Below are 27,606 nucleotides of genomic sequence, written 5' to 3' on the forward strand. Positions count from 1 at the left end.
ATGAAAGAAAATAAAATTTGAGCTGCCTAATTTAACAATATGTTCTCACTCCCAAAGCGTAAAATGTTATGCTAGGTGACAAATCGTCAATCGGAAAAATGAGAACCGAATGAATCTACAATGTACTTTCGTTTTACTTAAATGCTTTGGAAAACACTATCTAACTTCATTAAAGTGCTGGTTAAGGTTAGGGATAAGGTTATGGTTATGGTTAGGGCTGGAATACATGGCTGGAATGTGTATTACCGTGGGAACATCCTTCTATTGGATTTAATCTATAACCATGAGCATGTAGCATGAAAGCGGAAGGTCACCTTTCGCATTCCTGAGGACTTGACAAATCGTCACTATATTACGCCTCAGGAGTGAGAACGGGCTGAATTTAAAGTAACATTAGATAACACTTTTTAATTTAAAAATAAAAAAAGGAGTAATAGGGAGACACAAAATGACACCATAAACATTTACGCTGACTTTTGTTTATAAATGTCTTTTGAATTGCTGCAGATACCACTGGATAACCTTCGGATTAGATCTTACAACTATCACGCATATTTCTACACAGTGAAAGAAGCTGAATGGGATAGACCCATCTTGCTTCTGTCACTACATACTTTACTGATGTTTTCTTTCAACATAGTTATAGTAGTAGTTCATAGTAGTAAGGACGCATAAGTCTAGTTGAACAGCTGTTCTTTAGTCTTACTAAAGAACAGCTTCTTCCTGTGGGCTGTCAGAACTCCTAATGCAAACTAAGAGTGTGATCAGACTTCTCCAACACATCCACTCTGACACTGCTATTGATCTATGTGCAACATCACAGTCTTTCCATGTTCTGTGCAATATTTTGGTCTCAGTGGAATTACCATCTCCACCCTAAATGACCATAGCCCCTCCACCCTTATTTATTTATTATATTTTATAACTGCCCTTGTATACAGACCCACATTGTTTCTTACGCATACACCATGTGTATAGTTTCACTCACATACAGTGGCTTGCAAAAGTATTCGGCCCCCTTGAACTTTTCCATATTTTGTCACATTACAGCCACAAACATGAATCAATTTTATTGGAATTCCACGTGAACGACCAATACAAAGTGGTGTACACTTGAGAAGTGGAACGAAAATCATACATGATTCCAAACATTTTTTACAAATAAATAACTGCAAAGTGGGGTGTGCGTAATTATTCAGCCCCCTGAGTCAATACTTTGTAGAACCACCTTTTGCTGCAATTACAGCTGCCAGTCTTTTAGGGTATGTCTCTACCAGCTTTGCACATCTAAAGACTGAAATCCTTGCCCATTCTTCCTTGCAAAACAGCTCCAGCTCAGTCAGATTAGATGGACAGCGTTTGTGAACAGCAGTTTTCAGATCTTGCCACAGATTCTCGATTGGATTTAGATCTGGACTTTGACTGGGCCATTCTAACACATGGATATGTTTTGTTTTAAACCATTCCATTGTTGCCCTGGCTTCATGTGTAGGGTCATTGTCCTGCTGGAAGGTGAACCTCCGCCCCAGTCTCAAGTCTTTTGCAGACTCCAAGAGGTTTTCTTCCAAGACTGCCCTGTATTTGGCTCCATCCATCTTCCCATCAGCTCTGACCAGCTTCCCTGTCCCTGCTGAAGAGAAGCACCCCCAGAGCATGATGCTGCCACCACCATATTTGACAGTGGGGATGGTGTGTTCAGAGTGATGTGCAGTGTTAGTTTTCCGCCACACATAGCGTTTTGCATTTTGGCCAAAAAGTTCCATTTTTGTCTCATCTGACCAGAGCACCTTCTTCCACATGTTTGCTGTGTCCCCCACATGGCTTGTGGCAAACTGCAAACGGGACTTCTTATGGTTTTCTGTTAACAATGGCTTTCTTCTTGCCACTCTTCCATAAAGGCCAACTTTGTGCAGTGCACGACTAATAGTTGTTCTATGGACAGATTCCCCCACCTGAGCTGTAGATCTCTGCAGCTCGTCCAGAGTCACCATGGGCCTCTTGGCTGCATTTCTGATCAGCGCTCTCCTTGTTCGGCCTGTGAGTTTAGGTGGACGGCCTTGTCTTGGTAGGTTTGCAGTTGTGCCATACTCCTTCCATTTCTGAATGATCGCTTGAACAGTGCTCCATGGGATGTTCAAGGCTTGGGAAATCTTTTTGGAGCCTAAGCCTGCTTTAAATTTCTCAATGACTTTTTCCCTGACCTGTCTGGTGTGTTCTTTGGACTTCATGGTGTTGTTGCTCCCAGTATTCTCTTAGACAACCTCTGAGGCTGTCACAGAGCAGCTGTATTTGTACTGACATTAGATTACACACAGGTGCACTCTATTTAGTCATTAGCACTCATCAGGCAATGTCTATGGGCAACTGACTGCACTCAGACCAAAGGAGGCTGAATAATTACACACACCCCACTTTGCAGTTATTTATTTGTAAAAAATGTTTGGAATCATGTATGATTTTCGTTCCACTTCTCAAGTGTACACCACTTTGTATTGGTCTTTCACGTGGAATTCCAATAAAATTGATTCATGTTTGTGGCTGTAATGTGACAAAATGTGGGAAAGTTCAAGGGGGCCGAATACTTTTGCAAGCCACTGTATGTGTATACATATATATTGCTTTTTATTTTATTATTTCATTTTTTTCCCTCGTTGTATATTGTTTTCTCTTCTTACTTTTGCACCTTTGTGGTCCAGCTACCCAATTTCGCTGGGCAAGAAACTGCACAATGACAATAAAAAGCTCTAAGTCTAGTATTGTAATTAGTGCCTATACCATGTTGATGCTTGTTGCTAGGTTATGAGGAAAATTAAATGTGATGTAGTGCAGTATAATTTCTGTTTTTGCTAACCTGGTCAGCCATTATAATACTCCTTAAATGTAAGGCAGTTAGCTTATCCACTGTCACTTTACATTGTTTGAGACATGTAGGAATAAGTTCTTTGAATATTTACTTAAGATCCCAAACTCTATATTGCTTAAGTCAACATTGCCCAAATCTGATTATTTTTTCTTTCAGAAACCATAACAGGTAATAAAAGTTACTGATAAAAGTAGTTACTGAGGTCAGCTGGGAGATGTGGAACCAATTTGCATTTAAAAATGTCTAAAGAGGACGTGAAACTAGAGAAACATGTTTAAAATGTCTGGAAACCAGACTTAGATTTCATTCTCTTTTTAAAATTACCCTAAGAATCATTTAGAGAAGCCTTAATTATTTTATTTGTGCATTTGCTAAATGCACTACACCCTTATTAGACCTTCTGGGTTTGAATTATGGCCCCAGAATTACAGTCTGCTTAATCAGCTTATTACCAAAGTGGCTCAAGTTGTCCTGCATCCCATAAATCTAATTTTCCTGTAGTCCATTCACATAAACCACATGGGCCATCTCCAAATTATGCTCTGTGCCTTGGAAAGCATCCCAGAGGCTTTCTGAAACCCCCTCTATTTCCCCCGTAAACTTGGCTATATGATCCATTATGGATTAGTTGGAGGGGTAAATGGCATGCCACCAGGAAGAGACGGATAGATGACACAGTTGAGATCTTTTCTTTGTCTCATTAGTATTGGTTGCTTTTGTAAGAAGAAAAACAATTTTATTTCACAAAAAATGTTTCTGAGATACAAAGGCATTCATTAAATAAACACAGAAAAGAGGAAAAATTCAACCGCATCCTGTTTGTGTATTTTGTGTCTGTGTGTGTGGAGGGATGTCAGTATTTGCATTTTGTTCCTCAGTTAAATGAATGATGAAGCTCTGAATGCTGTTCTACTAAACTAACCCTGAAATATATATGAGTAGTGCATTAACTACACAGATGATTTTTTTGTTCTTTGCTTTTCAAATGAGTGTCAATGAAATGAATAAAGGTCATTAAATCTACAACCATCAACTTTCAGTCTAACTAAAATATTCCTGTACTTTGCTCTACTTCCACATGTGTCCCTTATTTCTTTATAGTTTTTTTTGGCCTGTGATGTCAACTTATTCATTTTTGGTCTGTAATGTTAGCAAGAGCCACCCGTTGTGTGGACATATAGACATATTGACAAAGAATAAGGGTGACAATCTTTTTGGAATAGAGCCATGTGCCCTAATTGCCCCAAGGACCTTATGCTGGATGTAATCGGACCTGACATCAGGGGCCTGTGGTGGAAATGTATTTGCGCTTGCATGTCCCGAAGGCCCCTCACTGGGCTTGTCCCATTCTTCTTTCTCCCTCGTGCATTAGAAGGACGGAGCTCAGGCAAGGGCACTGTTCATGAGTGTGTGTATGCACTGTGCATATGTGCATATGAGTGTGCATACTGCCCTGTATTAACATAATAAATTAAACACACACAGAGTAGAAATGTATTTTCTTTCATAGCTTTTTCTATTGTCTTTTTCTTCACATGCCTTTAAAAGCTTTAAAAGCTTTCTTCACACTGGAAGGAATTAAAGTGGCATAACATTCTAATGTGCTTTTTATCTAATATTTACACACATTCATACTCTGATGGAGGCATTGGAGAACAACTTGGGGTAGTATCTTGCCCAAGGATATAGACATGCAGACTGAAGGCTTAGTAGATGTCACTACATCTACTCTTCTACCTCCCGAGCTGCAGTCAACCCTGCACAGTCATGCATATTTCAAGACATTTGCATTTACAAACCCAGGAGACTAACTGGACCTAATCAATAAAGTGGGAAGAGAAATAAATAGCAATAAAGACACTATGCTTATTATCACATGACCTTAATAAACATAAATGCAACATCCTTAGCAAGGAATGCAATATTGAACTTTCAGTTGTACTTTGTAATATTATTCCTTGCCCTAACTGCAAACATGAAGGTTTTAACAGTTATCTGGCATACTTGTAATCAGAGATGGGCAGTAATTCATAATCCGATCAGTTTTTTCAAGTAACGAGTAAAGTGAGGGATTACTGTTGCAAAAAAGTAATTAGATTACTGTTACTTTCCCGTAAGCACTCTGCGTTACTAAACAGTGATTTTGTTTGTGAGAGTGTCTCATGACAATGACGTACGATCGTGCTACATCCATGGCAGCAACAGACGTGTCTAGATTTAAAATGGTGTAAAACAACAATGGATAATATGGAGTCCGGGAGAGAGCAAGACGTTTAAAACTTTGAAATACTGACATTACTTTGAGTTTGATTCCGGAAAAAGTGACAAAAGCATTAGTGTCCACTGTGCACTCTGTATGGGAAGAAAACTTAAGTGAAAAATTAAACTTCAACTTGAAGCAAGCACCTAGCACGCTGCCACAGGAATGTGAAATTCATAGAGAAGCCCCTGGATCCCCCCCCACTGACATGACCGCTGCGGCACCAGGCAAATCTATATCTTTTGCTGTGTTTTAATTGCATCTATTTGAAAGAGTGAGCATAAACACAAAAATTATTTTGTTTTATATGCTGGAATATGCAGAAAGTAGGTTGCATATAATTTAATTTTTACTTGATGCAATGTGCATAAAGTTAGAAGATTAAAACTAATAAAAAGTAACTAAGTAATAAAGTTACTAATTACTTTTGAAAATAAGTAATCAGTAAAGTAACAGGATTACTTTCTTGGAGAAGTAATCAGTAATTAGTAACAAATTACTTTTTTCAAATAACTTGACCAACGCTGCTTGTAATTAAAAAACCAGCCCGTGCACTCCCGGGGCGTAGCATACCGACGTTTTGTCACCTTGCGCGTTCTTATGGTACGCGCTGGGTTATGGATGAATTCCAGTGGAATGACGGTCCCGCGGTAATACATGTTCCAACCATGTATTCAAGCCTAACCTTATCCCTAACCCTAACCATATTCCTAACGTTAACCAGCACTGAAATAACGTAAAATAGTGTTTTCCAAAGCGATTTTAAGAAAATGAACGAACATGTGTAGATTAAGTCCAAACGGTTCTCATGTCTTCAGATTTTTTTTTTCCGATGTCCTCATTTAGGAACGTGTTGGGTACCCGAAAGCGTAAAATGTCATGGATTCGTCACGTAGCGTAAAATATTACACTTAGGGAGTGAGAACTTGTTGAAAAACATACCATCTCTGCACGGGCGTGTTGGGTGTGTGATTGTATTCTGTAACATCGCATCAAAACACATTAGAGGAAACCATAAAATAAAACTAATTATTAATCTAAAATGAGTTCAAGAAAGAATCCCCCGGAGTCTTGCACAAGTTAATATTTCACAGCACCACCTTTGAGGACTAAAATGAAGATTTGCTTTGTAACACATCAACAAAATTAATGTGCAGTGAAAAAGAAACATGGTAAACTTGTGTAAGAGTGAAATTTAAAGACTGAATTGATCAAATTAGCTCTAATTTCAGAGTAACCAGACTTTAACTTCTTTAGCCTATTAACTTTCAGCATGTGCTCACCACACAAACCCCCCTTTATTCAGGTTTTCATGGTGCCTGTTGGGTGTCTGGGGAGGTTTTTCAATGTCCAGAAACAAAAAGTAAAAACAGAAATGGATATAGCAAGTAGAGAAAAACTAAAATATGGAGGTATACAGTGTGGTCAGACTGTTCCAGCAGTTTATTTAACAAGTTAAAGTCAGCAGCCTCTTATAGCCTCATGCAAAGGTTTCATCTAGTCTTGTATTATTTTATGACTCAGTAATGCATCATCATCACAGGATTTTGAGACAGAGATTAAAGGAAATCCCCCGTGCTTCTTTGAAAAGCCTTCTCAGTTTGGCCATGAATGAGTCTTCCTCAAAATGTAGCCATGGAGTTCCCCAGAGGTCTGTGGATTCATTTATAACTGAAAAATAACAAAAAATTCTACCTTTACATTCGCACGAAGCTGAAGCTAACAGATTACTGTGGATGGCATTATTTTGGCCCCCAGTAGGCCCCACTGTAGGTCAATTTTTGACCGTAATAGAAGTGGCCGTCATAGTATATATAAAAACATCTGTGCCGAGTATGGCCTGGAAGTCAAGAGGTCAAAATAGGAGACAACCCCTAGGGTGGTGGAGAATGACCGAGCTAAGATCCTGTGGGACTTCCAGGTACAGATGGACAAAATGGTGATGGCTAACCAACCGGACATAGTGGTGGTAGACAAACAGAAGAAGACGGCCGTGGTGATAGATGTAGCAGTTCCGAATGACAGCAACATCAGGAAGAAGGAACATATATATTGGTATATATGTATATTATATATATTAGCGTATACTTACCTATTAGTATATAAGAGTTTTAAAAAGTTGTATTTCACAGGAGAGAACCTGTGCTAAAAGATTGAAGAAAACTATTCAAATTCTCTTTGAATTTAAGCATACATTCTTTGTGTTTATTCTGCATTTACTTCATTATATTGCATAAATGTCAGTTACAAGCTTAAATATATCGTTGAAAAATGTAATTACAACCAGGATAGATCAAGTAAGCAATTACTGGCGATTACTTACAGAAAATTGTGAGATTAATTAGTTAATTTTTTTTAAAATCTATTGACAGCAATAATATATATAGCAGCAAGGGGGCAGTTGCCTTCCTTCTACTCCTTTTTGAGTGTTAAATTATGATTATGGTTTTTCTTATGTTTGTTTCATGCTTTTCTTTGTTGTCATAGTATTTGAATATGTTAAAAATAAAGCCACATTACTTCAGATTACATTCCCTCTAACCTCCCTAAATAAATCTTCATCATTCTTAATAGGCTTTATCCTATTACCTCTCTCTTTTTATCAGACAAAGGGCCTTGAACTAATGTTGGTCCAGCAGGGGGCAGGGGCCTGGGAGACAACTGTGCAGCTTTTCCTGACACATTTTTAAAAAATTAATGGCCTGAAAAAATAAGGCATGCAGACTGTAGGCTGCAGCAAGCAGAAGGTGTAACAGATATATTCATAACAACTAAAGAAAATAAGCAAGTAAATTTCAGTGAAACTGTAAGATGAAAAGCCTTACATATGAGTATGAGCAGCCTGGGAAGTTTATATGAAACATGTTAGGTGCAGATTGAGTACGCTAAGGATGGGAAAAGGGAAAAATTTGCCCTTCTTAGTGTGTAGCTATAGAACACCACCATCAGCACCATTTCAACACTCATATTCTTAAAGAAAACCACACAAAAAATGCATATTCCTTTTTTTTATTGGATTCCTTTATTCACCTTGTTTATTGATAAGTTGGATTCATTGTTTTTTTTCCCCCTCTTATTTATCTTTCACAGTTTATTCCAGGTGGCAGATAAAACTGGTTCTAGTCCAACAGAAGTCCTTTATTTTACCATGCTGAGGCAGGAACATGTCATAACTTCAATGAGCGGACAAGGAGCAAGCCAGAGTGAAGCAAAATGCAACGCCTTCAAGAAGTTTGGATTTCTTCATCTTTTTATATCAAATGTACTCAGTCAAGGCAGATAAGACACATGTACACGGCAATTAAAAAAAAATAAAAAAAAAGCTTTGCATAACATTGAATATTTAAATGTGTAGAAAAGCTGTACTTTATGGACACATCTCAATCCAAACACAGGGGTGTGGGAAGGCAAACTGTATTTACACATGATTATTTCTGTTTCAATGATCTTTGACTAGTGTCTTGGAATTTTAAAGATTTCCTTTTAATACCCTCAGGGGTTGCATAAAAATGTCTTCCTATTTGAACTGAGGATGCAGATAGCAAAACAAAAACTCCTATACACAGTGTGATTAACTTGTGCAGTTTCTTAGCGAAACTGCTGATTAGATTGATCAGATCACAGCTGGTTTATTTAGTGTGCTAGCTGACCCACCTTACTATTCCCCTTACACACGAATGTGAAGATTTCACAAGCAACTGGAACTGCTCTGAGTACTGATTTGCAGTACTAAACCCTCACTATGACAACAAAACACTGTTTTCCTAGCAGAAGATATCATTATCATGATGGCGTGGAACTGTATTACAGAACTAAGAGCTAATCATAGGTTTCACTTTGTCATCACATGGAGGTGTCTAATTTAAAAACACTGCAGATAAAGCATGTAACCTTTCTATGACAAGGGTGTTAACAGTGTGCACTGCAGCCACACATACTGGCGCTTGTTGGGAAATGCTGGACGGAGACAGGAAAGAATTTGCTAACAATACTGCTTTTGTGTTTATGCTGTGATGCTCCATTTTAATTGCACTTTTTTCAAAAACCTCAGAGAATGCTGTCTTTTGTTTGACATTTTAGGAAATATATATATCATTTGTGTCCTAAAGGTACAATCAGCAGCATGTTACCTTAGCTTAGCAAAAACAGGCAAGCAGCCTTTGTCCAAATGCTACAAAGCCCATAGGCTAGAGCTATAAAAATGGTATCTTTAATTTGTTTTCCATTTTTTTTTAAATACACAGATGACCAAAGATTAAATTAGAGTGTGAGTTAACTATTAGTGGATTTAATTTAGTTACTTTAGTTGTTATTTCTGAGCTACAGTAAGTTAAGCTAATCTAAGATACATTTACAGCTAGTGCTACTTAGCTTGGGTTAGTAAAAACAGTTTAAAAACAGTTAAATTGGTTCTGTCAAGTCTACCTGCGTGGATCTGTGAAGTGGTTTAATTGGCTCTTTGGTCTGTTACAAAGCACTATTTTTTTTTTTTTTATTAGATTACTTTTTAAAACTTTTTCCTCAATGGTTATCTCCCTTACATTGTTTGTTGCAGAAACACCATTTTCACACCAAAGTGACTTCCTCTGTGTGAGGCAATTACTTGCAATTGCAATCTAGGAATAGTTTAAGAGTAAATTATTTCATAATTTGTTGCAATTTTTGAAGAAACCCAGAAACGATAAAATTTTTAATACTAGGGGTAAAAGAACAAAAAACAAAACCCAAACACAGATCTGTAAAGTCACTTTTTGGGTTGGTTAACATAAAAGAACATTACATATAAATATTAATATTAGCTGTTATTCTGACCACTAGCCGTCTCTTTTTTTCAGTTACACAGAATACAATCACAATGGTACATTTAAGTGCTGTGTCACTGACACAAGTGTAAGCAACTTGACAGCTGACATGCTGATTAAACATGATCCGACTGGTTGATTTATGTATGGGAAACCCAAAAGTACTTCTAGTTTCCAATCACAATGTAAAGTTGCTCTTGTCTTCCTCTTTCTCACATACACATACTGATGGAAATTAGTCTACAGCATCAAACCCTGACAATGATTAACAGAAAGGCCAAGTGGGTGTTGGATTTTCAAAATAAAAGCCAGCTGTATCTTAACAGTAGACTAATATGCTTTAATATATATGTAATTTTCAAAACAAACGCCCTTAATTCTTTTATAAAATTAACAACACTGATAATTAAGAGTTTTAGAATAGAGTTTGTCAAATTCATTGTGCCACATTTTAAAATTGGAAACCTATTTCATTAAAAAACAAACAACTTTTTAGGATGCAAGTATCATGCGTTTTCTCCCTATAATGTTTTTACCCCCAACTTTCTGCAACAAGCAACAGACCAAGTCTAGTATTGTTGCTACTTCAGAAATTGCACAGTTTAGTTTTATCTTGGGTAGTTAAATGGGACAAGGTGTGATTTTGCCAGGGATATGTAGCTGTATACTAAGCTACTAGTTACACTTTTCTGTAGATAAATATTTACTCCACAGAAAACAAGAAAATTGTTTTAAATTATATTTCTCATAGATTTCTTACAATTAGTGATAGAGTCCCCTCAGTTTAGTGAAATAGGTGTTTTAGTACAGGGCTAGCTAACTGGTTTCAGACCTGCAATTTTGCTAATGGACACATATTAACATTCACTTCACTTTCACAGACGAGTGCAGCTTTGCTTATAGTCTTTTCACTTGCTCAAATCACTCATAGTATCAAATGAAAACTTGCATCACAGCATAAAAATTCTGGGTACCAAATGCACATACGTATTCAAAGATCGTCATGCTTTTCTAAAGTTCAAATATGTCACATATCATTCATTCACCACACTGGACAGGAAACACAACATGAAATAAAGGTGCAAATATGAAACATCCCAATAGAAAGTACAAGAAAGTAATAAATCACCTACCTAGACCAGTGCTAATTTCAGCCAAATTCAAAGTCTTATAGAGCAACAGATGTATTTTGACTAGACATATTTTTTTTCAAATTATAACATGGTCTAGCTATGTGTTCAACTCATTTTAAGTTACATTTACATATCATCAGCCATTATTACATATCACATATCGTCCAACTGATCCAAGTTTAGCCAAGAAAATCAAGATACATGATTAGCATTAGAAATATCCCTTGTTTAAATTATTATTTTCGCCTTAGTAGAGCATAAAGGCACTGGACCTTGTTCAGTGTATCAGAATGGACAAGAACATAAAGCACAAACCTATGAACATAGTTCAACTTTGACTCAGAGGAATATAGTATTGTGGTACACTCCATGCACTTGCCAGTTAGTCATCCTTTGTTGCTAAATAACAGCATGTCATGATCACATTTATCACTCTCAAATAGCATTTACAGCATTTTTAAGAAACAGCTCTTTCAAAACAAGTACACCACTTTCAATCCGCAAGGGCTGCAAGTCCACACAAACATATGCCGTGTTGGCTTGTGTGTCAGCAGGTTACTTTTCCCTTGTGCAAACAAAAAGAAAAAAAAACTGTTCTAACAGGCTCAGTTATTCCTGTGCTACAATGTAAAATGACAATAACGGCATGAATAAATCACAAAACTTACCTTATAAGTTCAGGTAATGATAAAAAAAACAAAAAAACAACACTGATTGAAATGTAACTTAGTGACAGGATTTCTCTGTCTCTTTCTGTCACTCCCTCACTCAATTCAACATCATGTATCAAAGAGACCACTGTTGGCACTTGACAAGTATAGTACAGTTACCAAGAGACGATTTCCAGCAGCCCCTCTGAAGAAATGCACTGTCTGTGCATTTTTCTTTTTCTTCTTTTGGTCTACAGGTTCTGATAGCAGTTGAAACGTACCAAAGATTCAGTCATTGATGATTAGAGTCAAATAAAAGGTGAGGTACTTATGTGTGTGTGTTCATTTTGTCTACTTAGCAAATGTTCATTTTTGCTTATAGATGTTTTCCCCTTGACAATGAACCTTAAAAAAAATAATTGTCATAGTCCTGAAAAATCCCATTTGGCAAAGAAAACCATTTGAACACCAGGTTAAAATGCATCTTGGCTAAACATTCTAGGGAATATCGTACTTAAGACAACATTTCTAATGGCTTTTACTTTGAACTAAAGCTCTATTTGGCACCCCAGTGCTTGTTTAAAGGAAAGCAGAGAAAAATCTTTCTATAAACACAACTTTTAATCTTCTTTCTTCACCCCCCCTCGTGTGTATGTGTGTGTGTGACTTCTAGTTTTTTCCCATGTTCCCCTTGGTCCTGTTCTAGAAGACAGATTCATCAAACTCTGAGTCTAACAGATTAAATAAAAGATGGAAAACTCAGTTCTTGGCTCTAGAAAGGATGATAACACTTAGTTCAGTCAACTCGGAGCATGTTCACCCTGAGTTAGACATGTATGTGAGTGGTGGAAAAAAAAAGCCCTCCTTGATCAAGCTAATGATACCTTGATCTATCCTGGCAACAGGGACATAAACAGCAGAGCACCTGTTTTAATCCAGTGTACTCTGAAGTATGAATATGTATCAAGAGTCATCTTATTCACCTCATCACTCAATTGAGTTTTCGTTATTAGATAAAGCTGACATCCTTAGAAGAAATTTACATTTAAATCCAACAATAAAAGATGTAGCTTGACGAGGATAAAATGCAGATGACAGCAAGTGAAGCTAAGACATTTTAATGATGGACTTCGGACCCTCGGAAACTGAATTTGGTAATCTTCAGTGGAAGAGAGGTCCAGGTTCAAACGTAAAATTTTTAGACTATTTAAAATCTTGGCCGACGGCTTTTAATGACTCAACTTCAAAGTTTACTTTTTTCCCTTCCTCTATTAAATTTAGCTTCTATTCAAGTTACTAGGAACTACCATTATCTCTAGTCTTTCAGTCTTTTTTTTGTCCCCCCTTCCGCCCTCCACTTCTTTTATTCTTGATTAACAAAGTCCCAGAGGGGAATGTGCTCCAGCTGCCCCTTCTGTCAGTTACACACAGTCAGTGCACAAAATCCATCCCCCAACCATCCACTCCCACACTTTCACATGTATTAGTCCCAGATGATGCTTTCCATACAGACACTCAACCATGCACACACACACAATTTCAGAAACACAGGTAGATATGGCTAGTTTCAGGAATGTGTAAATATGTTACGCTGTGTGAGTGCGTGCCTGCATGTGTCACTGTGTTCCTTTTTCCCTAGTGTGGCTCATATGGGTGGAGGACATTCTCATAGTAATTAGGGATCAGCTGGGCCAGGGTGGGGGTGGGGATTGGGGGTTTACAGCAGGAATGCGTAGGGAGACAGATGGAGTGCCAAGGTTCTTCAGCAGGAATACGAGCACAAATTTATTTATTCATGTAAACTTCCGGCACTTTCATAAACTAAAGGTTCTTCATGACCAATAAATTCGAGCTGTGTGCGATCGCTTCACTTTTCAAGGCGCTCTAACTTCCTCCTTCCTGAGGGGCGCAACGTCCCACCCTCACACGAAGAGTGCCGCTTTTATGCAGATGCCAAAGCTGGACAAACTCCTCAGGCATGGCATGGAACCATTTATAGGGCAGGATGTTGTCGTAGTAATGGTGGCTGACCGGTCGCTGATCCAGGTCAACGGAAAACGGCCAGAAGCCATAGGTTGTGACTTCCTCACACAGTCCTAGGGCTAAGCTCACCAGGAAGAGCCCTGTGGATAGGCGCCTGGCGTGCACACCGTGGGATTTCCAAAATTTACCCACTGTGCGTAGGAATTCAGGGTTGGCAAAAAGCATTGTGAGGTTGGAGGAGGAATCTGCCAGTGTGTAATATGCCCGCAGTGATGGGTCTGTGCCAGGCCTCATGGAAAACGCAGGCATGTAGATGTAGCTCGAGCCATAGACCTTCATACTATCCACAAAATCTTTTCTTGACCACAGAAGGCTCTGAAATCTGAGTAAGAGAGAAAGAGTGATAAAAAGATAACTGTGTAACTGTATACTTTAGAGTGGCTGCTAACCTGGTGACTTCTCTGCAAACTAAAGATTGCTTTCTTCAGTTGCTTTCTCTTTCTGCCAGTTGTTAAAGGAAACGACCTTGCTATGCTGGTGCAATAAATCTATAAACTACAATGGCCTATTGGACTAACACTCGTGACCACTTGTCAGCAATTTCAGGGGAAATTCAGGTTTTAAGTACTGCTAAAAGTACATTTAACAGGTTCGAGTAAACAGACAATGTGACAAAGAAAAAAAAAAAGGCTTTGTACTACTACTGCTAGTATAAGTTATTTTTTATTTTGATGTATTTTATGTTTCTTTAAACCCTGATTACAATGCCTAGTGTTGCTTCTGCAAATATTCTACTTATTGTTCAGTAGCTCTGGGCTGAGTTGTTCTTGTCTTATGCATATTACAGCTGTAATTTGTGTCTTCTGCAAAACCCATGTGTAAACTCTTGCATATCTCATGCCTTCACATTCATTCCACAACTCAGTCCATTAGTCTTTTCCATCTGTCTGTGCCTGGGTCCTCAGACGGATGCTTTCCTGTGCCCATCTACAATCTGTGTGATGATCAAAGATGGCGGCGCGGAAAACAGTGTTCCTGTCTTTGTTTTGCTCTTTTTCTTGTTTTTCACAACACTCATATAGTCGTGAGCTCCTTCTCAAAATCAAGAGAAGCAAATCCACTAACTTTTTAATCACAGAAGAGCTACGAACCACACAGACGAACTGCAGCTTCGGAGGCATCTACCATCGGCGACCCCTGCTACTACACCTCGCCCACAGTGGAAACGTCGGGGGCATCTACCATTAGCGAACCCTGCCACAAGACCTCGCCTGTTCAACGTGCGCTCCCTGGACAACAGGCTGGATCATGTACACTTACTTCGGTCCACCTTGAAGTCAGTGAGAGAGTGTTGTGTCTTCGTCTTTGTGGAAACTTGGCTTAACAATAACATTCCCGACAGCGCCATTCAACTCGACCGGCTAACATGCTTTCGAGCCCCCCCCCCAAACATACAAACTCTGGCCCACCACCATTGCCCTTTCACTGACTGCCCCACACAAACTTGCCCACAATCACTATGATTGTCTTGGACACTGCTGTTTAAATAATTGTATAGTATTGTATTGTGTTTTACATAAGACTTTTATTTTATTTTATTATTATTATTTTTCCTTTTTTGTCTTTATATTTTTAGCGTACACTGAGGTAGGGCTGTTCGATATAACGATATATATCGGATGACGATATAAAAACATCTATGTTTCATTTTACACTATCGTTTGTTTCGTGGTGTTGCAAAATAAAGTGTTTACGGCAATATTTTTTCATCGTTTTGATGTTTACTGTAGTGGCTATATTAATTTCTTAAAGTTCTCTCTTTCTCTTATATTTAATATAACCACACTACAGACGGGCAAGCGACTGTTTTTATGCGTGTGTCATTAGCAACAAGGACAGTAAAACCATCGTGTGTCCGCTTGTTTATTTTCCACATAAACCTTTCACAATAAAGCTCAAGATCCTGTTGAGACTTTTCAAAATAAACTGAACCACGTGAAAGAGTATGCAGAGTGTTTACGGATGAGAAGCAAAAAAGAGCCGCCAGGTGCTCAAACGTTAGAACAGGCTTTTCCCCGCAGCATGCTGTGTAATAAATACTCACAAAGAAAACGGCGGCCGTTACAACTTATGTCTAAAAATGTATAGTTTCATGCATTGGTTAAAACACCTGACTCCAGGTACACGACGCCCAGCTGGAAACACTTCACGCAAGTCGAGCTGCCCGAGATTCACAGAATTTACCGAAAATGTTAAATTTTTGTGATTTATATCGTCATCGGGACGATAGATGTCTTATATCGGGATATGAGATTTTGGTCATATCGCACAGCCCTACACTGAGGGCCATGGGAGCATTGCAATTTCAAATTCCTGTGTAAGACTGTACATATGGTCTTTAACAATAAAGCTGACTTTGACTTTGAGTGTTTCTGGTCAAGTGACAAATGTACATTTGCTTAGTGTTTGCGACAGGGGTGCAGTTTCCAACTTGTTTACCTTTTCTCTATGATGCTTGGGTTGGCTGTAACCAGATGTGTCTTTGTGCCCACATCCTCCGCATATTCCTTTGAGATCGGTGGAAGGTTACACCTAAATGAACAGAACAAACACGAGTCTGAGTTTTCAGTTGGACAATGGCTCTGGACATGTTTAGCCCAAGTTAAATGCATGCGTGAGCAGAGAAAGAAAGCCATCATTAATGGAGCTCCAATACTGAGATTCACCATAGCAACAGGTAAATAAAGAGCAGAGCATCCATTTTAATCCAGTGGACCGAGGAATAACAATGTGGTCACTATAGGCTATGAAATTTTTTTTTAAATAAACAGGAAGGGAAAAAGGAGTCATTTCAAATTGCTTGTTCCGCTCATGATCACAGACACTATACTTTCTGTGGTCACCTATTACCAAACTTAATTTTTTAGAGAGTCACTTTGACTACGTTCAGACTGCAGGCGAAAGCGCATCAAATCTGACTTTTTTGACCCTATGCGACCCATATCCGATTATGGTATGACAGTTTGAACAGCACAAATCCGATATTTTCAAATCTGACCTAGGTCACTTTCGTATGTGGTACTGAATCCAATAAATATCTGATATTTTAGAAAGCGACTGCTGTTTGAATGGTCATGTCGCATTAAATCCGTCTTTTACGCCACTGACACAAGACAGACGCCAATTATCAGCGCCGGAGAAGACAAACCTCTGCACAGAGGTAGCAGCCACTGCTCCAAACAAAGCCATTGTTAAAGCACGGGCTCTCTTTTTTTCTCAGTGTCCTTCTTTCTCTAATTAATTTGTCAAAATTCTGTCGGTTATGACTGTGCAGAAATTGATAGACTGCTGCAGAAACACCTACTAGCTCTGTAGCCGTCATTTTTACTTCCGTAAACAGAGCGCGTTGTGTGTGACGTCTTCTTTTGCACATGCGGGCCACTTTGAGGGCCGTGAACCGTTCACTCTAGAGCGAGTTTGCTGTCACATTATATTTACAGTGTGAACAACCAGACAAAAAAAATCGGATTTGATCAAAAAATCGGAATTGAGCATTAAGACCTGCAGTGTGAACGTAGCCTTTGTTACCTGAGACTGATTTAGGTTATTTTCAGTAGAAAGGCTCCTGACTACGGTAGCCATAATGCGCCAACAATCCATCAAGCGGTGCAGCTTCGTAGCTTACAAAGTTGTACAAAACATTTTTTGACAGATTTTTGAGCACCGTGTACCACATAAAATCTGTTTGAGGCCAGTAAGCACAACCAGAATTCATACATAAGGCACACCAGATTATAAGGTGCAGTGTTGATTTTTGAGAAAATGTAAGGATTTTAAGTGCGCTTTATAGTGCGGAAAATGTGGTAAATTAAATTAATTCACTCTATTTATTCACTCTAGTATTATGCAGTGTGACAGCAACTTAATGAGGAAGGAAATTTAGTCAGAGAGAAAGCGAGTTTATAGAAGAAAATGTCTGTAACTCTGGTAACTGGCTCAGAGCTGACAGGACTCGCGGATAGGAAGAACAAAATGAGGTGGAAATGATGAAGAAAGAAAGAGCAGAGCTGGAGCAGGAAGAGGCATAATGACAAAGAGATGATGATATGTGCAAATGTTAAACAGTCATGTATAGTTTGAAAGAGTTATTTGTGATTTTTAAGTTAAGAGTAATTTATAAGATGTACTATGTATGTGTCCGGTTTCTAGACAGAAATAAAATGCAATTAGGTGGAAAAGTGATGTTCATCTTCGCCACAGCAATCAAGATGGTGGGGCAACATGGTGGCTTCCACAAATCGGGGGACGCTCCTCTGTATTTTTAATGGACGGAAATCTAAGTTTATGCAAATGCATGATTTGTTGGAAGATGTAATTGCACACGGATCAATGAATATTTATGAGTAGAGTATTTTTTTTCTATTAAATAACCTAAAAAATGCTTACTGTACCTTTAAGTTAACTCCCTTTCTGGAATAGAAAACTCAAAGCTAACAGACAGCCTAACAGACATACAGCTGTTACCTAAACCTTCTTCCTGGAAAAGGGCCAACAATCAAAGTAAATTTAGGAGGTGACTCAAAAGATAACCACTAAGCACACAGACAAAAAACACATACTCAACATTATACAGACAACCTAATTTAAACATAACAAGACAGAAACAGTTTCACTTCACTGTCGCTTAAAGCAAAGAAATGCTCTGTTGTGTTTTCTCGAGGTGGACAATCAGCTGTGCTTTGTGTTTAGACTGACACATACCTAGCCAGAGTACGTCAGTGACCACGAATTAAAAGACGTTTGTGCAAATGCAGCTTGTATCAAGTGTTTATCCAGAAGTATTCACTATTTCCTGGCGCTCTCAAAGGTCATCCTTTAGTTGAAATGCATATGTCATGCATTTTTCGGCATGCACGAGGTCTGTTGACTATTGATGGTACATTAGTTCTTCAACTTGAACTTCTACTGCCCTTATAACTGATGAAAATGTGACCTTTTCCCCCTTTGGTCTCCTCCTCAGTCTCAAGTCTTTGATTACTTTTTAAAAATGCCAAGACAATCAGCTTGTTTACAAAATACAATCGACAGTCCTAGTATAACGTAACGGAAGCTAAATATCTGAAATACCCCATCAGATGGTTTTTTTGCTGCTTAACCTTTTTTCTTTCTCATCCTCACTGTGGCCCATTTTTCTGTCTCTGTTCTTCCTTCTTTGTTGAAATCGACACCAGCTCTTATAATCACTGATGGTATCTAGCAGCTCTCTGGGGCACTGCTGATTCAAATTTGGAGCATCGCTGAAGCGGTTTTTGTTTCTTACCTCATAACAAAGTCGGCCTGGTCGATATCCCTGCCACACTTGCTGTGCCTGAGAATGCCGCCATTGCCCACCACCGCACACTTCTTCAGGGGAAGCTGCAAAGGGTTTTCCTGCACAGGAGACAACATTAAGCTTTGTTAGAATGCACACAGCCACTAGCTCCTAAAGACATGATGCACAAATACAAATGTAAATTTTTCAGAGGCCAAAACACAAGTCACCTTGTAACACCCCGGGCCTAATGCTAATGTGCCTTTATAGCCCCCGGGTGCTGACTGACAAAACCAGCAAAGTGATAAGAAGAGTTGAGGCAGGCTGAAGTAATAGAGATTATGGATCATACACATTTTCTGGCATATGGCATATAAGGAGGTGATTTAAGGGACTTTAAACGTGGCATGGTTGTTGGTGCAAGAGAATTTCAGAAACTGTTGATCTATGGAGATTTTTCCACACAACCACTGCCTGACAGGAGTTCTCTGGCGAAAATGCCTTGTTGATGCCAGAGATCCAACGAGAATGGCCAGATTTTAAGCTGATAGGACAGCAACAATAACTCAATAATCACTTGTTACAACTATAGTATGTCGAAAAGCATCTCTATATGTACAGCACATTGAACCTTGAAGCAGATGGGTACAGCATGGTAAATGGTCAATAGACTAGTTCTCACATACTGATTTTCTACTCTACTGGAGGACTCAAAATGCCTTACACCAGCGGTCAGTAGCGGTTTTAGATACGGGCGACACGGGCGGTTGCCCGGGGCGGCATCGTGGTGGGGGGCGGCATCACGGGCATCGGCAAAAAAAATAAATAAATAAAATTGCTGCCCCGACATCAGCCAGCGAATATTGGGAATGGCATAGGCACCGATCGGTTTTCTATCGCCCATTTGCTGGGAGTAAGGGCGCCCTCCGTTTGCGGGGTGCGCCTGCTGCTTGCGGGACAGGGAGGAGAGGGCGGGGCGGCGGGGGATTCTCTGGGTGGCTGGAGCAGCATCTAATAACCAACTCGCAAAATAAAACAAAATAAAAACAAACCAACAAACACGAAAACACCAGACATTATGATACAGACTTATAATTTGCGCCGATGTTTTTCTATACACGAAAAGTGAGCGCGAGAGCCCTCGGTGCGCCTGCTCGCTGCTGAAGTCAAAGTAAACTTTATTGTCATCTCCGCTACATACAGTCCAGTATATAGAGAGACGAGACGACGAGGCTCCAGTTACAGCAGTGCAAGTAAACAAACAATAAATATTTAAGAGTAAAAAAATTAATATACACTTTAGGACTCGGGGTAAAGGGATCAATAACAATTTAAAATGTATATTTTAGATTTTGTTGCTTTAAAGTCTCACACACAACCCGTTTTTCAAAGTTTAAAAAAAGAGAAAGAAGAGGAGGAGTGTAGTGACTTCCTCAGTCGCTATAGAGGCCGGGGATGGAGCCTGCCTATTTGCCTGACGCGCTGTCAACAGAGGGAGTGTTCGCCCAGGGCCCCAAACAGGCTAGGACCGCCACTGCCAGCGGTCCCCACTTTTTTGCCCCACGGACCGGTTTATGTCCGACAATATTTTCATGGACCGGCCTTTAAGGTGTCGCAGATAAATACAACAAAAACAAAATAAAACCAGTAGCTGTGCCAAAAAAAGAAGATTTATTCATAACACAAGGGAAAAGACCCAGGGAAACTGAGTTAACGATAAAAACAATAAAAAAAATAACGCTAAAAACCGATAAACCATGAATTTCGCACACGAGCCTCATCTCTCGCGGCCCGGTACCAAATGGCCCGGGGGTTGGGGTCCGCTGCTTTACACAGCATGCCTCATTCACTCATTCAGCCATTCACATAAGCACTTCTGTCAACGTCTAAGTGCTTTCTAACTGTGTGTGATGACACACATATTCCTACTTTCTGATAAATGCATCAGAGAGCAAATTATGAATCAGTATCTTGGCATGCAGACTGGAGCAGCCAAGGATCACATCACCAATATTCTAATTGATGGATAGCACTGCTCTAACCTTTCAACATTGCTGGTGCCTTTTCCATGGAACCATTTCCACTAAAGCACTTCCATTTCAACAGAGATGCAGACTTTTTTGGTGAGCGCTGACAATACACCTCACAGTCCCTCTCCTTTTTAATCTAGAGGATATGGTGTCCATGTTTTCCCCCCAAAATTTCAACTTTAAAATCTTCAGTTTTCCACTTTACTGTAGTCCATTTGAAATAAACAACCAACAAGGAAGTGACAACAAAAATGTCACTACCAGTAATCAATTTTGTTGCAGTGAATCATTATCTTACCATCACCACAGCTGAAAACTTATTAAGGACAGGATTAAAGCTGCTGCAGAAGACACTGAAACACCACCCAAAAGAAATGTCCTCTCTTTGTGCATTGACTGCATTTAACTCAAGGGAATGGATTAAGTGAGACAGTGGAAACAATTGTTCTCATTATTCCCCTCAGAGTGCACCGGCTTGAGGCACACACACACACACACACACACACACACACACACACACACACACACACACACACACACACACACACACACGTATAGAGACGCAAACACAGACTCTTTGCCCTTAGAGTCTCTTTTAGACCTTTAACAGCAAACCAAGAAGAGGACAGGAACCAGAAAAACAAGCTAAAGCTGTAAAGCTCTAAAGGAAGACACTTGTTTCTTTAGCAACAGCACCAACTACTTACATTAAACCAAATCTTTTACTAATACGTGGACAGATTTTTTCTTTGGTTTGTTAAGTTGACCTGATTTATCCAACTGTCTGAACAGACAAATTTACCATGATATAAAAGAGAAAGCATGTTTAAGTAGTTAGTGTTGGACTTCTGTTCTATTTTTTGGTGTTATAATGTGCATGTAAGATTTTTCACTCAGTCAGTTGTGCTGCATACACTGTCAAAGGTCTAGAGAAAAGGAAAGACATCACTAAGTAAACATAAAAAAAAAAATTATAGGACTCTACTGCTCAGTTCACTGAGCTGCATGTATATATGCTCTGTTTCAGTCACTGAACTAACCAGCAATTAACTGTCAAAGCCCTAATTGGCACATTCCCTGGCACATGCCCAGATACTGTAGCTGCTGCCAGCTTGGTGCAGCGTGGCTGCTTGTCTGCATTCAGACCTGCAATCACAGCAATGGGAGTTGAGAAGAAGGGAGCGCTTGTGTGTTTGAATTTGAGCACAGTACATCCCACCTAACTATTAGTTGTCTTTTTAATGGGAACCATAACTAGCCCCAATATAGGTTTAAGGAAGTGAAACGGTCTCCATAACAATATGCAATAGACACAAGGACACAGCTCTAGAGAGGAGCAGGGAAATGAAAAGATGACACATAGAATATAAAGACCTAATCATAGTATTTAGTCAGAAAAACACACTTGGAATAAGAGAAATGTTGGGCAAAACAGTCACTTTATAGAGTCAGTTCACTTAAAAACACAAAACCCACCGTGTTACCTTATCACACTGTTTTCTTAAAGAAATAATGTTCAGCTCCACTGTTTACAATGTTCTGAGCACTGTCTGCCACACATGTCGATTAACAAGTACATGAAGTGGAAAACTGGTTTAATATACATACTATACATTGCAGGAAATGTAATAAACAACTACTCCATCATCTTTGCCTGTAATCAGACTCTAACACATTATCTGTACATCTAAAGATATCAGCTGAAAACCTCATTTTAGATTTTTGTTTTTGCTCTCTTTGCATGTTGTGAGTTGCTGGTTTCCTATGTCCTGACAAAAGAGCTTATTCAATGTGCAACAAGCAGATTTGCAGTTTTCATCAAAAGTGTTAACGACAAGTTTGAGGTGAGAAAAAAAGTTGCTGAGTTTGTGTCCCCTGTACGGCCAGACCAAAGCTAAAGATAGATTTCAGCAGCTGTGTATTGTTATTGAGTGGCTTGGTATGAAGTGGAATAGATTGGTGGGCATTACCACCGGCATTAGCACTGGTACCGAGAAACTTAGAGAAGGAAAATGGAGATCCAACAGTGGTTCTGCACTGCATTATACATCAACATGCAGCAAATGCTCGACATGTAAACATACCATGTCTGTTCTCCTGAAATGTGTAAATTACACCAGATGCAGAGGTTTAAAACATTGCCAATTCTGAGCATTTTGGGAACAAATGAAGGCATTGTATGTACTGTAATTTAAAGAAGTGTGTTGGCTCAGCAGGGGAAACGTGTTAAAAAGATTTTTTTAAGTTAAGAGCTGAAGTGATTTCATGGTGAAGCGTTTCATGGAAATTGGAAGACTGGATGTTCCTGAGATCAATGATCCAAAATGGATAATGGATTTGGCATTCCTTGTAGACATGACACAGGAGCTAAAAATCCTGAACCTAGATCTACAGGATCCCGGACAGCTCATCACAACAGCCTATGAGACTGAACTGTGTAAAACTCAGCGTTGTGGTTTTTTTTTTGTAGTCTTCGAACACTACCGTGGGCCTCCAATGAAACGACCCCAGCTCATCTGAGATTGAGACCCCTGCTCTCAATGTAAGAAACAAAGCAACGCTCCCAGTATACTTAATTGAAACAGGGCTGTTTCGGAAATCTCAAAACCAAGGTATATAGTTCCATTAGAATTAAAAAAATAAAAATAAACAGTGATTTGGATTATAGTTGACACATCACCAAAACAAAAGGCGAAGTCTTGAAAACTGCTTGATTTGTCCAAAACACATACATTTATTTTGCCATCATCTAAAAAAAAAAGAAAACCAGCATATCTATATTTGAAAAACAGGATCCTGTCTTTCTATGCCACTGTTGCTTAAGAAATCTTTCCTGTAATTGGTTGTGTAAACAGCTGCGGGTTTATCTCCACAAATGAAATCACAGTGCCAGATTTAATTTGGATAAAGCAATGTAGTCTGATTTTAGAACATTATGTGGAGCAAAAATGCATAGATTCTGCTAAACAGGAAATAGGAGAGGTGAAGTATGCAATCTACTGCTAAGCGCAGATGATATCTCTCTCTTTAGCTCAACATTTTCTTTTACATTTGCAAGTGATTTATCTGCAATGAAATCGCGTTGTTGCAGCATGTAGTACAGTCAACTGCTTGTGAACACAAATATCTAATCAGACAGTCGCATGACAGCAACTCATTGGTCAAACTAAATGGTGAAATAGGGTGACTTAAGTGTCTTTAAACATGGCATAGTTGTTGGTGTCAGAAAGGCTGGTTTGAGTAATTCACAATTGCTGATGTACTAAAGGTGGGAATCCCCAGAAACACCACGATACGATCGCAATACTTCCGACACGATTCAATATCAATGTGATTTTTATTTTGCAATTTGAAACCAGACCGTGAAGCATGTCAACACTATGGCAGGCCCAGAATTAGGCATAAACATGAAAGCATGAATTCATTCTGCTTGTAGCAACAAAATCAGTTTAGGCTGGTGGTGGTGACATAATGGTGTGAGGGACGTTTTATGGGCATACTCTAGGCCCCCTTTGTATCAACTGAGGATCATTTACGGCCACACCCTACCCAAGTATTGTTGCTGGCCATGTCCATTCCTTTATGACCATAGTGTATCCATCTTCTAATAGCCGCTTTCAGCAGGATGAACCTTCTCACAAAGTTGAATAAAATACAAACTGGTTTCTTGAACATAACAATAAGTTCACTGTCCTGAAATAGCCTCCACAGTCACCAGATCTCAATGCATCAGAGCACTCTGCATGTGGAGGACTGGATGAATCTCGTCATAGATGTGCAGCAGACAAATATGCAGCAACTGTGTGATCCTGTCATGTCAATAAGGATGAAAATCTCTGATGAATGTTACCTGTACCGTGTTGAATATATTATACACAAATAATTAAGGCAGTTCAAGCTAGTACTAACAAACTGTACCTAATAAAGTGTCCGGTGACAGTAAGTCTATGTTTAAACCAATATATTAAATGCAAATGCACACAAACACATGTGCCTAGGTTGGTCCCTGTCATAATCTCATTTCTTTTAGTTATTCACACTCACCTCCCCCTGTCCTTCATGAAAGAACATGCACAGCTCATGCCTGGAAATTAGGGTAAAATATTCATCACATGTACCAAGAAGGATATTTGACTGCAGATCTAAAGCCTCAGAGAAAGAACTCAATACGGTAAACACAGCAACAGCACTTACACCTATAGCTCCCCTTTCGTTGCTGTTTCTACTCACGAACACAAAAAGCCCTATTTCCTTTTTTCCTAAGTGAAAATAGAAAGCAAAGGAGAAAGACCTTGAAGCCGCGCCCCTTTCCAGTTTCAAGAAGTGTTGCAACAACACTGTCCTAGACTTAAGTGGAGAAAGAAAACCAGAACAAGACTTATCTAGTTGAGTGTTATAAAAGAACAGAGCAGGAGCCTTTTTAATGTTTAAAAAAAAGTTAAAAAGGAAATTGCAGGGAATAACTTAAAAAACGAAATATTCTGTATTATCTTTTTCAGCTTTCAAGTTGCCCCAAACCACCAATCCCGTCACATCTTCATATTGACTCCTGTCCACACTAAGAGCTGTAGACCTGTAATCCTCTCCCCTTAAGAGGATGTCCATCTTCCCCCCTGCCCACTCCCCTCCTCCATTATGGATCAGCTAGATTTCACACTAAACCAGTCACCACAACACATTTGTAATGCACCGGGTAGGACAGAAATCAATTTTCAGTTATTTGGTCTCAGTCACATCTCAAAGACACAGCTGCCGGTCTTAAAAACATGCGTCTCTAGATGTGGGAAAATCAAAACCCCACAATAAAACCAAGAGGAAGGACTCCTATGTGAACTGACCGTTACAGCAACTCAGACAGCACTATTTTCTGAGAAACATAAGAGTGTTACTTATCAGTATACCTGTACAAAGAGAGAGTACGTGTTGTTGTTGACGGTGTGCGAGTAGTAAAACTCGCCATCGTACCACAGGACTTTGCCCACAGGGGAGTTCTCCTTGGTCACTGCAAACATCCGCTTCGGATCGCAGCATTCTGACAGCAGTTTCCTGTGGAGAGAGGAGGAAACACCGATTTTGGTGACTGTTTTTAAAATACTTTCTGGTAATAACTAGACAATGACAGGCAATAACACATCTGTAGCTATCTTCCCAAAGGAAGGCACCTGACGATTAGTGCATAGGACTAAACTAAATTAGATACTTTAACTATATTACATGATTACATCAGGCTAATTTTAAACTGCCTTTTCTCTCATCTGTTAATTCCCAAGAAGCAAGCAAACCTAAGTCATTAACATATAAAAGGTCTTTATAGCTCCATTAAAAGAGAACCACAGAAACAACCCAGCTCCAAGTGAGCATCACATCCTCCAGCAGGCGTGCTCTTCAGGGGTCACTTTCTCTGATTACCCTGTAATCAGCTTTGCCTCTGAGAATGTTGAATAAGATATAAATAAAGCTGCTACTGTGTAACTAACACACTCAGAGCTCTGTTTTTGCTTTGTCTGTGGTCATCTTTATGGCTGACACACTACTGTAATAGACTAGAATTACTCCCTTTAGAATTATGGTTTTGTTTGTCATAATTGTTGGTCTTAAAGCACCAAAATATTAAAAGCATGTATTAATTACGAAATTGAAACTGAAATTAGAGGCCTAATTTTTCCTGGGAATCTGTTACATTTAGCAATGAGCCTTAACATTATTATTAATCATTTCATCTTCTCTTGAAACACACTTATATCCAAGGCGGGGGGGCACCATGCCAATCACAGCTTGAAGCTTATTAAAGGAAATTCAGAGCTCTGAGTCGAACCTGTACAAATCGATGCCGGTCTGGTTCTTCTGCCAGTCTTCCCCCTGCCTCAGCACCTCCTCCACTATTTCTTTATCGCTCGGCAGTCTGTAGACGGGGAAAACGTAAAACCAGCAAAGCACCAGCACGCACAGAGCGGCCCACGCCGACAATTTGGCCCGGTAGCATCGCAGAAACATCTTTCCCTTTTATTTTATTTTCCCTCTATCCCTCTCCTTTTTTTCTTATTTGTTTCTCAAAACCACCAGCAGAGCGAAGCCTGTGGTGTGAAACGCAGTCTTTTCAAAGCAGGTCTCTCTGTCCGTCCCGAATCCCCGTCTCATCCCGCAGACGCGGTGGGGGTATGAATGGAGGAGCAAGGTAGTCTGTTATCCGGTTGTTTGGCTCAAACATCAGTTTGGAAATCCGTTTTTTTCTTGGCGAGGTTTTAACAGCGAGAAGCGGCAGCGTCTATCCCTGCAACGGCTGGCGCTGGGTCGCGGGGCTGTGGGGCAGCGTGTGTGGCTCTGCAGGAATCTGCTGTTCTGTTCTTGGTGCATCACCATCTCCATTACAGCGCGCGGTTCGTGAGGAGGCACGCGTGTTCCCTCCAAACCCCGCGTCCTGCTGCATCCCGATTCTGTATGTTCCACTCCTTTCCACCTGGATCTCTTTCTCGACCCCCACGACCACGATCACCGCGCGTTATCGCCCAGGTCCTGCTCTGGGGGTCTGCGGTGTAAGTTAACCAGCCCAGTCAGCCCACTCAGCTTCCCTCCA

The 27,606-nt window shown here is 39.6% G+C and overlaps 1 protein-coding gene across 1 annotated transcript; it reads right to left on the reverse strand.

The window, feature by feature from the left end:
• Positions 1-8,131: 8,131 nt before the first annotated feature.
• On the reverse strand, positions 8,132-27,606 carry st8sia1 (ST8 alpha-N-acetyl-neuraminide alpha-2,8-sialyltransferase 1). Its single transcript, XM_063500496.1, has 5 exons — positions 26,848-27,606; positions 25,934-26,078; positions 19,012-19,121; positions 16,191-16,283; positions 8,132-14,073 (listed from the first exon to the last, which is right to left on the reverse strand). The coding sequence occupies exons 1-5, from the start codon at positions 27,024-27,026 to the stop codon at positions 13,593-13,595; spliced, it is 1,008 nt and encodes a 335-aa protein (XP_063356566.1). The 5' UTR covers positions 27,027-27,606; the 3' UTR covers positions 8,132-13,592.

Source organism: Pelmatolapia mariae, linkage group LG17 (assembly GCF_036321145.2).
Source record: "Pelmatolapia mariae isolate MD_Pm_ZW linkage group LG17, Pm_UMD_F_2, whole genome shotgun sequence".
Lineage (NCBI taxonomy): Eukaryota > Metazoa > Chordata > Actinopteri > Cichliformes > Cichlidae > Pelmatolapia > Pelmatolapia mariae.

Excerpts from the sequence above, each read along its gene's own strand:
- st8sia1 (XM_063500496.1), bottom strand. The coding sequence starts at position 27,026 with ATGTTTCTGCGATGCTACCGGGCCAAATTGTCGGCGTGGGCCGCTCTG. Across the intron at positions 19,122-25,933 it reads CGTACTCTCTCTTTGTACAG|GAAAACCCTTTGCAGCTTCC; the intron begins GTATACTGATAA and ends TCTCCTGTGCAG. Across the intron at positions 16,284-19,011 it reads CAGGCCGACTTTGTTATGAG|GTGTAACCTTCCACCGATCT; the intron begins GTAAGAAACAAA and ends CTGTTCATTTAG.